At 43.0% G+C, this 14673-nt stretch overlaps 2 protein-coding genes across 2 annotated transcripts; both read left to right on the top strand.

Moving 5' to 3' along the window:
* Positions 1–420: 420 nt before the first annotated feature.
* On the top strand, positions 421–6565 carry LOC138956231 (uncharacterized). Its single transcript, XM_070327669.1, has 5 exons — positions 421–856; positions 2301–2427; positions 4135–4274; positions 4725–4866; positions 6506–6565. Exons 1-5 carry the CDS (start codon positions 783–785, stop codon positions 6563–6565), a joined length of 543 nt encoding a protein of 180 aa, XP_070183770.1. The 5' UTR covers positions 421–782.
* Positions 6566–6591: 26 nt separating this feature from the next.
* Positions 6592–14257, top strand: LOC138956131 (oxalate:formate antiporter-like). The gene is made up of 6 exons (XM_070327597.1): positions 6592–6607; positions 10505–10698; positions 10899–11021; positions 12550–12759; positions 13095–13194; positions 13695–14257. The coding sequence occupies exons 1-6, from the start codon at positions 6592–6594 to the stop codon at positions 13778–13780; spliced, it is 729 nt and encodes a 242-aa protein (XP_070183698.1). The 3' UTR covers positions 13781–14257.
* The last annotated feature ends 416 nt before the right edge of the window (positions 14258–14673 follow it).

Below are 14673 nucleotides of genomic sequence, written 5' to 3'. Positions count from 1 at the left end.
ACTACGGAATTTCTACTCGTCCAAAGCGGCCTTGGGTGGCGTTTGCTGAAAAAATGGGGGCGACTATTGCACCCACCGTAATTTTGTTAGTATGGTCCCAATGTTTGGTGAACTTCCATCTCCAACTGTAGCACGTAGCCGGGCACAAAGAATCCTTCTTTATCATGTATTATTCGGTATGCACATTTCTCAAATCGATTCAGCTTCGCTGGGAATATGGCAAAAGTGTCACGTGATAATCAACCGTTTGGTTTCGGCGCTCACTGGAGCAGACGATTTTTTCTGTAACCAGTTGACAGTGATGAAACCAGATAATTATTACGGTCTCCTTCCGGCAGCAGTCCAAAATTTCGACTTGTTTTGACCTTAGAACGATGTCTTTATCATAACTGTGAAGAACAGAACAGAGATCACTGTCGAAGTCGGCCAATCTGCAATCATTTTCGTCTCGCGAACACTGATCTCAAATTTAGATCAGTGCTCGCGAAAAAACATAATTATGGGAGATAACTCTGTATTTTTGTTTTGATAGATTCGCGTAGGACTGTAGCGTCCGGTCAGAGAGATAACTGGCGATAGCCGTAGAGCGATGACTGATCAGAATGGGCATTGCCCTGATATCCTTGCCCTGCTCTTCAAAATAGAATTTTCTTTCTCCATTTGTAGCCAACATCAACCCCTATGTGACGTCATATCTGCGTAACAAAACGAAAGATGATGACGTCGACTACACAGACACGCTATGGTTACCTCAAACCCTCAGCATCACAGAATACGTCATCATGCCGTGTGTTGGTATACTTTCCACCAGAATGACCACCAAGCTTTATCTGTGCATTGGACTTCTCTTCACAGCGTAAGTGTTAGAACGTGACTTTTTGAAACTTTGGGAAGAGTGAAACAGCGAAATCGTCAAGCGCCAAGTCTTTCTTTTTGTTCTTTCTCCAGATCGAGTTCTTTGTAGGTGTTTTACTTTCTTTTTATGCTTTATTGATCAGCACAATTTAAAGAGAAATCTTATGTATCGCCGAGATTAATGATTTGAAACTATATGACCGGTTCAAAGTTGTTGGCCATTAGATGGCTCAGCAATAGACGCGCTCCCATGGGGTCGCCTTCACGCGGCGGGAGCGTTTAAACAGAGCTACCCCACCCCTTTACTTCTCTTCTTTTGTCTTATTTCTGCCTTACCAGTCCTTTCACCTATATGTCCTTCCAAGAAAACTCTCCCTACTATTCCCTGCAGTTTTCCAATTCTTTTCTTGTTGTCTTATTTCTACCTGACTGGATTCATCACCTTTATTTCACTTACCAAAAGTCTTCTTTTCCACATCCTTATTTCTCTGCACCCCGCATGTCGTAAGAGGCGACTAACGGATTCTGTTTCTCCTTTTACCCTTGTTAAGTGGTTCTTGTATAGAATATAGTCAATGTTTGTAAAGATTTTAGTCAAGCAGTATGTAAGAAATGTTTAGTCCTTTGTACTGGAAACTTGCATTCTCCCAGTAAGGTCATATATTGTACTACGTTGCAAGCCCCTGGAGCAATTTTTTGATTAGTGCTTTTGTGAACAAGAAACACTTAACAAGTGGCTCTATCCCATCTCCCCCCTTTCCCCTATCCCATCTCCCCCCTTTCCCTCGTCGCGATATAACCTTCGTGGTTGAAAACGACGTTAAACACCAAATAAAGAAAGAAAGAAAAGCAATAGACGAATTCCTTAAATAACTATCGGGTTTGTATGGGTTGTGAAAGAGTGAATGCCCTTGCTTTTTAATCAGACAAACATTGGAGGGGCCAATCACTAACGAGGGGTGTGTCGGAAACACGTGGACGGGAGCACGTGTGAATTTATTTGTCAGAGGAAAAACAAGGGCATTCACTCTTTCACAACACATAAAAACCCGACAGAGTTATTCCCTTTCCTTGTCAGTCCACGTGTCTTGGGGCGGTAATATGCAAAACAGTAGGACTGCGTTGCTGAAGCATAACGAAAAGTCAATCAACACACTCATAAAACGGCAGTAGCAGTTTTAAGAATTGAAAATGCCACAGCTGCTAACTGCTGCTTCTTTCTACCACTCCTCCATTTTCTACACTTTCTTTTTCTCTTTTTCTTTCTGTCAGATGCACACGCAACGAACTAAAGTCAAACAACAAAACAACAACAACAACAACAACAACAACAACAACAACAACAACTAAAACAACTAAAACAACAGCAATACCAACAACACCGAAAAAAATAGGAATAAGATATTGAAATACAGAAAGAAAAGAAAAAAAACTGCTCATTTCAGTGCATCATTTTTCGGATCCTACTGGAGCGTACAAACGTCACTTCCGCTAACAGTTGTGACGTATGGAATGCTGGGAGGTGTACCTCACGCCATACTGTACCCTGGCTGTATCAACATTGCATTGCGAGTAAGTTATCAGTATTGTTGTGTACTTTGTTTCCGTCGCGATATAACCTTCGTGGTTGAAAACGACGTTAAACACCAAATAAAGAAAGAAAGAAAGTACTTTGTTTCTTGCCATTCAACTTGCGTGCGCCGGTTTTCGTGGAGTTTCAAAGTAATCGTGAAATTCCTCAAGGCATGCAGTACATTGCATATATGAATATTGCAAAGAAAGTAGTCTTATAATTTACAGTTAATCTGTGAAACCAGGGAATACGTGTATTAACTAAACTATTTTAGGTAATACATGAATTAACTGGTTTTTTCCGTCAGTTAATTCATGTATTACCTAGTTAATACACGTATTCCCTGGTTTCACAGATTAACTGGAACATATATATGTTACAGTAAATTCTCAAAACCAGGACATTTACAAAATCCCTGAAAATGTCAGTAAATGTGTAAATTTCCTGATTCAGTCGGGAATTTTGCAAATTTGTGTAATAGAAATGTCAAGACCTCAAATGTTGTACATAATTGTTAAATTACTTCAACATGCTTTTTCCAGTTGTTGTTTTTCTTGTAAAAGGGTTCTACGTACGTACGTTACTAGTAGTTCGTACTACTTCAGGCAGTTTAAAGTTTAATGTTCTGAAATATTTTTAAGGTCAAAACTGCGTACGAACAGTTCTTCACCTATCTTAGTTCTGTCCCTGCTTTTACTTTGTTTGTTTGTTTGCTTAACGCCCAGCCGACCACGAAGGGCCATATCAGGGCGGTGCTGCTTTGACATAATGATATAACGTGCGCCACACACAAGACAGAAGTCGCAGCACAGGCTTCATGTCTCACCCAGTCACATTATTCTGACACCGGACCAACCAGTCCTAGCACTAACCCCATAATGCCAGACGCCAGGCGGAGCAGCTACTAGATTGCCAATTTTAAAGTCTTAGGTATGACCCGGCCGGGGTTCGAACCCACGACCTCCCGATCACGGGGCGGACGCCTTACCACTAGGCCAACCGTGCCGGGCCTGCTTTTACTTGGGGTATGACCATCTCTCAAATTGGACACACACCAAAAATCAACATCCTCATTGCTTTCTCTGCGGAACCTGACATTTTGTTTTTATCAATGAATTTCACAAAAAGACACCAGCTTCCGTTTACAAATGAATTCATAAAAAAAGTCCCACTCTGACAGAGAGCAGCCAGGCCGATGATCCTGGTACGTTTAGCAGTAGAGGGATGATCTTATCCGATGAAAAAAAGAAGTCTCGACAGATCAGAAGTGGTGAGAAGAAACCAGCGCAGTGGTTTAGTGGATAAGACTCCAACCTCAAAGGCGGAAAGTGGTGGGTTCGAACATCGGCCGAGCCTGTCGGGTTAAGGGTGGAGATTTTTCTGATCTTGGGTACCGACCTGCTGGTGCCTTATTCCCCTTTCGCGTGAAGACGTAAGCACAAGACCCAGTGCGCACGGAAAAGATCCTTTAATGCATGTCGGAATTCGGTGGGTTATAGAAACACGAAAATACCAAGCATGCATCCCCCGAAAGCGGCGTGTGGCTGCCTAACTGGCGGGGTAAAAACGGCCATACATGTAAAAACCCACACGTGCAAAAACACGAGTGTACATGTGGGTTTCAGCGCATGAACGAAGAAGAAGAAGAAGAATGGCCAACGTTACAGTGCCTTTGACTGATGCGCATTGAATGGTCAATATCACAGTGGGTACCAGAGCACAGAGGGCTCATCACAGGTCTGGTGCTGACCGGATATGGCCTCGGTGCAGTGGCCTGGAACCAATTGACCACGTGCTACATCAACCTTGACAACCTCGAACCTGACGTCACTGTAGGGGAAGATAAGTGAGAGACGTGTTTTGTTTCTTTTCACTTTTCATAAGTGAGACACGTTTTGTGTTTCATTTCACTGTTCACTGTTGTTATCAATGTTTAATGCATTCAACAATTCAAGGCATATTGCTGATCTTTTATTTAGAAATATGACTTTTTCATATTTGAATTTCTGTGTGTTTGTCGAATATTTTGATGGCTTGATGGTTTGTACGTTTGACCGCGGCATTGCACTTTAGTGTTTTAATTCGAGCAGAGATAGTTATATTCTGTACGTATACATTAATCAATGTTGTACTTGTGTGTGCAGCGTATTTTAAATTCAAAAATCAAACTGAAGTTGATCTCAAGTTGAAACCATTCGTAAGTCTACATGAGAGTACGTATTCACTTTAACGAACTAACAAAAAACAAAAAACGCAGGCCTATGTTAGATGTGCTGGTGTATGATTTGGGTTCCAGATATTTCAGTCAAAGCTCGGTGCTGGACCGGGTACCGAGCTGTTTTCTGCTGGTGGGGACGATATTCACCGCTGGTCTGCTGGTGTGTGTGCTGGTCATTTGTGACCCACCAGTACCACCAGTACCACCAGTACCACCACAGGTACTCACACTGAGATCTGTCTGTCTGTCTGTCTGTCTGTCTGTCTGTCTGTCTGTCTTTTTGTGCGTATGACCGTCAGAGGCATTCGCGTCTCTGTCAAGTTCAAGTTCAAGGTCAAGTTCAAGTTCAAGTTCAAGTTCAAGTTCAAGTTCAAGTTTATTAGTCCATAACCCATGGGGGCATTTTGAACAATAAATACAATCAATACAATCATGATATGTGCTAATATAATAAATAAATAAAAAAAATTTAAAAAAATAAAAATTTGTCATTCTGTCTCTCTGTTTCTTGTTTCGTTCCTCTCTCTCTCTGTGTCTGTGTGTGTGTCTCCCTCCCTCTCTCTCTCTCTCTCTCTCTCTCTCTCTCTCTCTCTCTCTCTCTCTCTCTCTCTCTCTCTGTCTTTCTCACCCTCTCTCTTTCTCTCTTGCTCTCTCTCTCTCTTGTCCACTCTCTTTCTCTCTCTCTCTCTCTCTCTCTCTCTCTCTCTCTTTCTCTCTCTCTCTCTCTCTCTCTCTCTCTCTCTCTCTCTCTCTCTCTCTCTCTCTCTCTCTCTCTCTCTCTCTCTCTCTCTCTTTTGATCATTTGTGTGTTTGTTTGTTTGTTTGTTTGCTTGATGTTCTGTTTGTCATTTATTCGAATTTTGGATTATTCAGATATAAGGACAGATTGTAACAAAAGGCGTAGCCTCAAACCTCTATCCTTGCAAAATAAAGTTTCATCATCATGATCATCATCATATTAATCTCTCTCTCTCTCTCTCTCTCTCTCTCTCTCTCTCTCTCTCTCTCTCTCTCTCTCTCTCTCTCTCTCTCTCTCTCTCTTGATCATTTGTGTGTTTGTTTGTTTGTTTGCTTGATGTTCTGTTTGTCATTTATTAGAATTTTGGATTATTCAGATATAAGGACAGATTGTAACAAAAGGCGTAGCCTTAAACCTCTATCCTTGCAAAATAAAGTTTCATCATCATGATCATCATCATAATCTCTCTCTCTCTCTCTCTCTCTCTCTCTCTCTCTCTCTCTCTCTCTCTCTCGCTTCCTCTCTCTCTTTCTCTCTCTCTCTCTCTCTCTCTCTCTCTCTCTCTCTCTCTCTCTCTCTCTCTCTCTCTCTCTCTCTCTCTTCAATTGAAGCAGCGTTTACTTCAACAAGATCCTGAATAGTATTCCCTTCGCCTTCTCTCCTATCCCTAGTATCATGTTATGTCTTGCACATGTGTATTTGCTTAAATCCATATGTACTCGATGACTATACACGCTAATTGCTTTACCAACAGCTGGAGACATGCTAAATTAAGTTCCCTGCAAGATATTGTGGTCTAGGACCCCTTAAATGTTGAGATATTTGAATTTTTATTTTGATCTAGATCGTCCTATTTATAGATTTGCCAACAGAGGGAAAGTTGACGCAAGGGAAATAACTCCGCGTCTTTGTTGACATCCTCACTTTTTCAGAGGCTAGAACAAGCTGTAATGCATGTATATGGTCCGCGCATGGCGACATATCGTCATTACATGGTCTTATGGTGCGTTTGACATCGATTATGGGCAAACTACACTTTGTAAACACGGGAGCGCGTACATATGCCTTTAACTTAGTTTGGGGGAAAAGATTGCCACCATGTCCAATGATTTGTTTCCAGGTTGTAATCATCACAAAGTCATCAGCCGAAAAGGAAAACTTGATTCCACACGGGGGATAACCGGTCAAATGCCGAACAGAAGCCGAATGCCGCTCATGACACGTGTGAAGGCAAGTTTTGTCTGTTTTCTAGGTATTGTTTGATTTATGTCGGGATTTAAGGTAAGCTACTGATTCAGCGATGACTAAATTTGTTTCTCGATGCATAAAAAGTCAGGGAGCGATTGATATTTGCCCGTAAATATCCTTCAAAGCTGAAAATGTCCGCGATCGAGCACCGGAAATGGCTGTTCGATGGGTTTTGCAAGTAGAAATGTGCTTTATTTCACCAAATCAGCTCGTATTTGGTATGGGTACGGGATTCTAGAGGACGAAGGAGTCATAAGAGGTGCAAAGAAGTGCTATTTGGGAGTAGAATAAATCTTCCGAGACAGTAGACAAGAGAAGGTCATATTTGAGAGAGGAGCGCGTAGGCCGATTGTCTTTCCGACAAGCGAATGATACAGCAGATTAATCATTCGTTTTGACCAGAAACCTAGTCTCTAGTTTTTATGAATGAGTTTTTTGATTAAAACAATCACGAGAACTCTCTCGCTTAGCCTAATGGCTGTTCGATGGGTTTCGCAAGTAGAAATGTGCTTTATTTCACCAAATCAGCTCGTATAAATTTGACATCGGTTTGGTATATATATATTTTTTTTCTAATCCTACCGCGAACTGGATAGCAGACGCGGCACGACTGTTGCACCACACTTTGAAGTAATCCCACACTTTGAAGTAAATTACTTCAAAGTGTGGGGATGTGCCCCACACTTTGAAGTAAACCCATTTTTTACTTCAAAGTGTGGGGGGATCTTCCCACACGTTGAAGTAAACTCAGTTTTTACTTCAAAGTGTGGGGGGATCTTCCCACACTTTGAAGTAACTTACTTCAAAGCGTGGGACTTTTGCATCGCCTGTTTGAGCCTGATGATTTTGTCAAAAAAATGGCAGTCTTTTGGATGAGTGAACAGAAAAAGTGAGCGAGCCAAGAAACATAGTGATGTTTGTTATCAGGCTTTAAAGGCATATGTACGCGCTCCCGTGTTTACAAAGTGTAGTTTGCCCATAATCGATGTCAAACGCACCATAAGACCATGTAATGACGATATGTCGCCATGCGCGGACCATATACATGCATTACAGCTTGTTCTAGCCTCTGAAAAAGTGAGGATGTCAACAAAGACGCGGAGTTATTTCCCTTGCGTCAACGCTACCTCTGTTGGCAAATCTATAAATAGGACGATCTAGATCAAAATAAAAATTCAAATATCTCAACATTTAAGGGGTCCTAGACCACAATATCTTGCAGGGAACTTAATTTAGCATGTCTCCAGCTGTGGGTAAAGCAATTAGCGTGTATAGTCATCGAGTACATATGGCTTTAAGCAATGTCCCATTGTTGAGTGTGACGAAAACTCGTGGTGACGATTTTAAAACATGTTGGGTCACGCATGGTCCAATCTTACATGGTCCAACCTTACATGGTCCAACATTACATGGTCCAACCTTACATGGTCCAATCTTACATGGTCCATATATATTATTGGACCATGTAAGATTGGACCATGTAAGATTGGACCATGTAAGATTGGACCATGTAAGGTTGGACCATGTAAGGTTGCACCATGTAAGGTTGGACCATGTAAGGTTGGACCATGTAATATTGGACCATGTAAGATTGGACCATGTAAGGTTGGACCATGTAAGATTGGACCATGTAAGGTTGGACATGGTAAGGTTAGACCATGTAAGGTTGGACCATGTAAGGTTGTCCATGTAAGGTTGGACCATGCAAGGTTGGACCATGCAAGGTTGGACCATGTAAGATTGGACCATGTAAGGTTGGACCATGTAAGATTGGACCATGTAAGATTGGACCATGCAAGGTTGGACCATGCAAGGTTGGACCATGTAAGATTGGACCATGTAAGGTTGGACCATGTAAGATTGGACCATGTAAAATTGGACCATGCACGATTGGACCATGTAAGGTTGGACCATGTAAGATTGGACCATGTAAGATTGGACCATGTAAGGTTGGACCATGTAAGGTTGGACCATGTAAGGTTGGACCATGTAAGGTTGGACCATGCGTGACCCAACATGTTTTAAAATCGTCACCACGAGTTTTCGTCATACTCAACAATGGGACATTGCTTAAAGGCATATGTACGCGCTCCCGTGTTTACAAAGTGTAGTTTGCCCATAATCGATGTCAAACGCACCATAAGACCATATAATGACGATATGTCACCATGCGCGGACCATAATACATGCATTACAGCTTGTTCTAGCCTCTGAAAAAGTGAGGATGTCAACAAAGCCGCGGTGTTAGCTCCCTTGCATCAACGTTACATGTGTTGCCAAATCTATAAATAGGACGATCCAGATCAAAATGAAAATTAACATATCTCAACATTGAAGGGGTCCTAGACCACAATATTTTGCAGGGAACTTAATTTAGCATGTCTCCAGCTGTTGGTAAAGCAATTAGCGTGTATAGTCATCGAGTACATATGCCTTTAAAGCCTGATAACAAACATCCCTATGTTTCTTGGCTCGCTCACTTTTTCTGTTCACTCATCCAAAAGACTTTGCCATTTTTTTTGACAAAATCATCAGGCTCAAACAGGCGATGCAAAAGTCCCACGCTTTAAAGTAAGTTACTTCAAAGTGTGGGAAGATCCCCCCACACTTTGAAGTAAAAACTGAGTTTACTTCAAAGTGTGGGAAGATCCCCCCACACTTTGAAGTAAAAAATGGGTTTACTTCAAAGTGTGGGGCACATCCCCACACTTTGAAGTAATTTACTTCAAAGTGTGGGATTACTTCAATCAATCAATCAATGAGGCTTATATCGCGCATATTCCGTGGGTACAGTTCTAGGCGCTCTGCAGTGATGCCGTGTGAGATGAAATTTTATACGGCCAGTAATTGCAGCCATTTCGGCGCATATTTACCTTTCACGGCCTATTATTCCAAGTCACACGGGTATAGGTAGACAATTATTAACTGTGCCTAAGCAATTTTTGCCAGGAAAGACCCTTTTGTCAATCGTGGGATCTTTAACGTGCACACCCAATGTAGTGTACACGGGGGGGGGGGGGGGGGGAGTTCGGACACCGAAGAGAGTCTGCACACAAATTTGACTCTGAAATAAATTTCCGCCGAACCTGGGATCGAACTCACGCTGACAGCGGCCAACTGAATACAAATCCAGCGCGCTACCAACTGAGCTATATCCCCTTCAAAGTGTGGTGCAACAGTCGTGCCGCGTCTGCTATCCAGTTCGCGGTAGGATTAGAAAATATATATATATATACCAAACCGATGTCAAATACGAGCTGATTTGGTGAAATAAAGCACATTTCTACTTGCGAAACCCATCGAACAGCCATTAGGCTAAGCGAGAGAGTTCTCGTGATTGTTTTAATTAAAAAACTCATTCATAAAAACTAGAGACTAGGTTTCTGGTCAAAACGAATGATTAATCTGCTGTATCATTCGCTTGTCGGAAAGACAATCGGCCTACGCGCTCCTCTCTCAAATATGACCTTCTCTTGTCTACTGTCTCGGAAGATTTATTCTACTCCCAAATAGCACTTCTTTGCACCTCTTATGACTCCTTCGTCCTCTAGAATCCCGTACCCACACCAAATACGAGCTGATTTGGTGAAATAAAGCACATTTCTACTTGCAAAACCCATCGAACAGCCATTTCCGGTGCTCGATCGCGGACATTTTCAGCTTTGAAGGATATTTACGGGCAAATATCAATCGCTCCCTGACTTTTTATGCATCGAGAAACAAATTTAGTCATCGCTGAATCAGTAGCTTACCTTAAATCCCCACATAAATCAAACAATACCTAGAAAACAGACAAAACTTGCCTTCACACGTGTCATGAGCGGCATTCGGCTTCTGTTCGGCCTTTGACCGGTTATCCCCCGTGTTCCAGCCACAAATAAAGAGGCAGAAACTTCGTTTTGGGAGAAGGCAGAGAAATCTTACCAGACTCGGCCAGCCCGAGACGAGAAGCATCGCGAGAACTACCACCCGCGAGAGGTGGTGCGATGCCGTGTGTTCTGGACAATGTGGGCAGTGATGACCTTCACCTACATGGGCACGGCCATCGTCACCAATCTCTTCAAGGTCAGAAATTGAACACTGGCTGAAAAATCCCTAAAAGTTCCAAATTAATTGCAAATTTTACTTGCACGAAGCTCTCTCTCTCTCTCTCTCTCTCTCTCTCTCTCTCTCTCTCTCTCTCTCTCTCTCTCTCTCTCTCTCTCTCTCCCCCCCTCTCTCTATCCTCTTTCCACTAACTTACACACCAAACATTGTGTGTCCAGGCATACGGTCAGACGTTCATCAACGATGACCACTACCTGAGCCTGGTGGCCTCCCTTAGCTCAGTCTTCAACGCTGCTGGACGTCCCTTCTGGGGCATGATGGCCGATAGGTTTGGCTTCAGGGTGAGGGGAATGAATAGACGATGTTCTGAAATAACTCCGTCGGGTTTGTGTGGGTTGTGAAAGAGTGAATACCCTTGCTTTTATTGAGACAAACTCTCCCCCCACACGTGCTCCCTCTGGGGCATGATGGCAGCCTGGGTGGGATTCAGGGTGAGACACTTGAAGGGCAATAGACGATGTTCGGAAATAACTCTGTCGGGTTTCACAGCAGGGCTGCCCACGGACGGCCAAGCGAGAGGGTCCACGGACCCCCAACTTTAATTTTTAGTGGGTCCTTGGACCCCCTCAGTGGAACTTTAGAGGGTCCGAAAACAAGGAGTTTCTATTGTTGCGTTCGGATGGCACATGCCATGCCGACACATCACCCCTGGAGCGCTCATGTCAATGTAATGTCGGCCTTTTGAAACGCTCGGAGACCTTTACAAAAACATTGTTGTCATATGATTAGATTAACACCATATCAGAATATTTTCTTAAAACAGCACTGCCAGATGACAACGAATATGTGATGCGTTCCGGTGCTCACTCTTTTCAGTTTTAGTGCGTCCTAGGACCCGCTCCACGGGTCATTATACTAGTACATGTACATGTTTTTGGCTCCTATTGTGTATCGGACACAGGGACGCACAGATTGAGGAGCCCTGGGTTTGTTTGGGTTGTGAAAGTGTGATTTGAGACAAACTCCACACGTGCTCCTTTTCCACGTCTGGAGAAACACCCATCGCTAGTGATTGGCCTATAACGTCACGTGGGGAAGTTTACCTCAATAAAAAACAAGAGCATTCACTCTTTCAAAACCCATACAAACCTGTCAGAGTTATTTCCCAACTACGTCTATTGCCCGCGTAGTGTACTAGCAAACACATTCGTACGATTTCCGCTTTCATTTTTTTTTTTTTTTTTTTTTTTTTTTGCTTAACGCCCAGCCGACCACGAAGGGCCATATCAGGGCGGTGCTGCTTTGACATATAACGTGCGCCACACACAAGACAACAGAAGTCGCAGCACAGGCTTCATGCCTCTAACCCAGTCACATTATTCTGACACCGGACCAACCAGTCCTAGCACTAACCCCATAATGCCAGACGCCAGGCGGAGCAGCCACTAGATTGCCAATTTGAAAGTCTTAGGTATGACCCGGCCGGGGTTCGAACCCACGACCTCCCGATCACGGGGCGGACGCCTTACCACTAGGCCAACCGTGCCGGTCTTTCCGCTTTCATGGGTATTTTCAAAGAGATAGATTTGAAGTCGTGTAACACGACTTTGGATAACTTACTTTCTTACTGGAAGAAACCACGGTTCAGACTTCACGGCTGTGTGGTGCAGGATTCTCGCTTTAAACGTGGAATCTAAAAAATAAAAATAAAAATGTTTAAACAAGCAATCAAAAATATGACAAGAGAAAAGATATGACGTTACTGTGTGACGTTTTAACGTGTTTAAAATAACAAATTTCACCTTGGCAATCAAAAAGAAACATTACTGATGATCAATGTCGTGTAACAGCACACATATCCGCGTGCAGATTGTGGCCGTGGTGGCTCAGTGTGTGCTGGCGTGCCTGGTGGCGACGGTTTTCACGTGCGAGGTGACGGACCGGGAGATGTTCTGTGTGTGGGTGTGCGCCATGTACCTCGCCATGTGCGGTCTCCTCACTCTCATCCCCGCCTTGGTCTTCACGCTCTTCGGACCCCGATACTTCAACGTCAACATGGGACTCATGGACTCCAGCGGGGTAAGGAGAAACTACAGTTGTTGTTTTTAAATTCAATTTAATTCTATTCCATTCCATTTCAATTCAGTTCTAATCCCATTCATTTCAATTCAATTCAATTCAATTCAATCCAATTCAATTCAATTCAATTCGATTCATTTCAAATCAGTTAATTCTAAAAAAAAAAATTCATTTTAATTCATTTTCTTTTATTTTAAGTTTAGTTTAGTTTGACCTGGTTGAGTGGTTCCCCTGCTTGCTTTGGAACAGACTTGCACTCATTGCTCCTTTGCTCAAGGTTGACTTTGTCTGTTTGTAAAGTTGTTTGCTTGCTCTGTTTTACTTGAATTTTTCAGATATTTTCATCAGTCATTACCGGCTCTGTAGCTCCAATCCTGAAAGAAGCTTTTGGCTGGCATGGTCTCTTCTTTGTGGCCTTTGCTGTGATTTTCATAGGTCAGTGATCTGGTCAGATAAAACTGCATGTATGTGTGTGGCCAGCTTTGTGTGGTGGGATGAGGGGGTGTGGAGGCTTCTGTGCGTGTGTACGTTTAGACTCTGCGCGCGCGCGTGTGTGTGTGTGTGTGTGTGTGTGTGTGTGTGTGTGTATGTGTGTGTGTGTGTGTTTTTGAGTGTGCGTGCGTGCGTGCGTGGGTGAGTGCGTGCGTGCGTGCGTGTATGTGTGTGTGGTGTTTGTGTGTGTGTGTGTCAGTGTATGTGTGTGTGCGTGCGTGGGTGAGTGCGTGCGTGCGTGCGTGTGTGTGTCAGTGTGTGTGTGTGTGTGTGGGCATCTGCGTTCGTGCGTGTGTCTGGGTGTCTACGGTGTGTGTGTGACATGTATGCGTGTGCGTGCGTGCGTGATTGACATGGTATGTGTTTATGTTCAGGAGGTGCGTTGTGCGTAAGGAACTCAGAATGAAAGTAGTTAAGCAGAATTGCTTGTTTCCTTTTTGCAGGAATTCTGCTAAATTTGTCACTCAGTATCAACTGTAACGAAGGATCCATTCCTAGGCACATGTACACGGATCTTTCATTGACTTAGTCGATTGAATTCAAGGATTTATGTGTCTGTATGTTATTGCCCGGTTGCGTCGATGACAATTTTCCCGTTTTAAGGTACTCACTCATTTCACAGTCTGAAGGACGTCAGCTTGCTAGGTAACTTGCTTTAACGGGCAATAAATATCAAAGAAGCAAAAGTACAACAACAAACAAACAATGTGTGTGGCGGGCGGGTGGTGTTTTAATCTATACATCAAGGGCACATTGTGAGTTGTTAATTCATCAATTAATTAATTAATTAGTTGTTAAATCAAGAATTTTACGTCATTGGTCATTGTTTGCTTACATTCATTTCACTGAAGAAGGGCGTGGCCCGAAAGTCTTTGGAACTTGGTGTTTACTGTGTTTTTTTCTAATTAATTGTTAATTCATGTGAATGCAGGTAATGAGCAATGCTTTGTATACAAATATGTACTGGCAACGAACCGGTTTGAACAATAAAGTATTGATATTATTATTGTTATTGTTGTACACCAGCGGTCGCTTTGCTTCTTGTGTTAAAGCGTTTTAAATTCACGCCTTGGGAATGATCGAGAAGGTGTCTCCCAATAAAGAACACGTTGTTGTCCTTTTGTTTATTTATTTACACACACACACACACACACACACACACCGTGCACACACACACACACACACACACACACACACTGAGACACACACACACACACACATACATACACTGACACACACACACATACACTCTCACACACACACACACACACACACACACACACACACACACACACACACATGCCACAGTGACACACACACACACGGCACACACACACACACACTCACACACACACACACTGATACACACGCACACACACTGACACACACACACATACACTGACACACACACACACACACATA

The sequence above is a fragment of the Littorina saxatilis genome, linkage group LG1 (genome assembly GCF_037325665.1).
Source record: "Littorina saxatilis isolate snail1 linkage group LG1, US_GU_Lsax_2.0, whole genome shotgun sequence".
NCBI classification, from domain to species: Eukaryota; Metazoa; Mollusca; class Gastropoda; order Littorinimorpha; family Littorinidae; genus Littorina; species Littorina saxatilis.
Note: the sequence above shows the minus strand (reverse complement) of the source record. Positions and strands in the feature narration are given on the sequence as shown.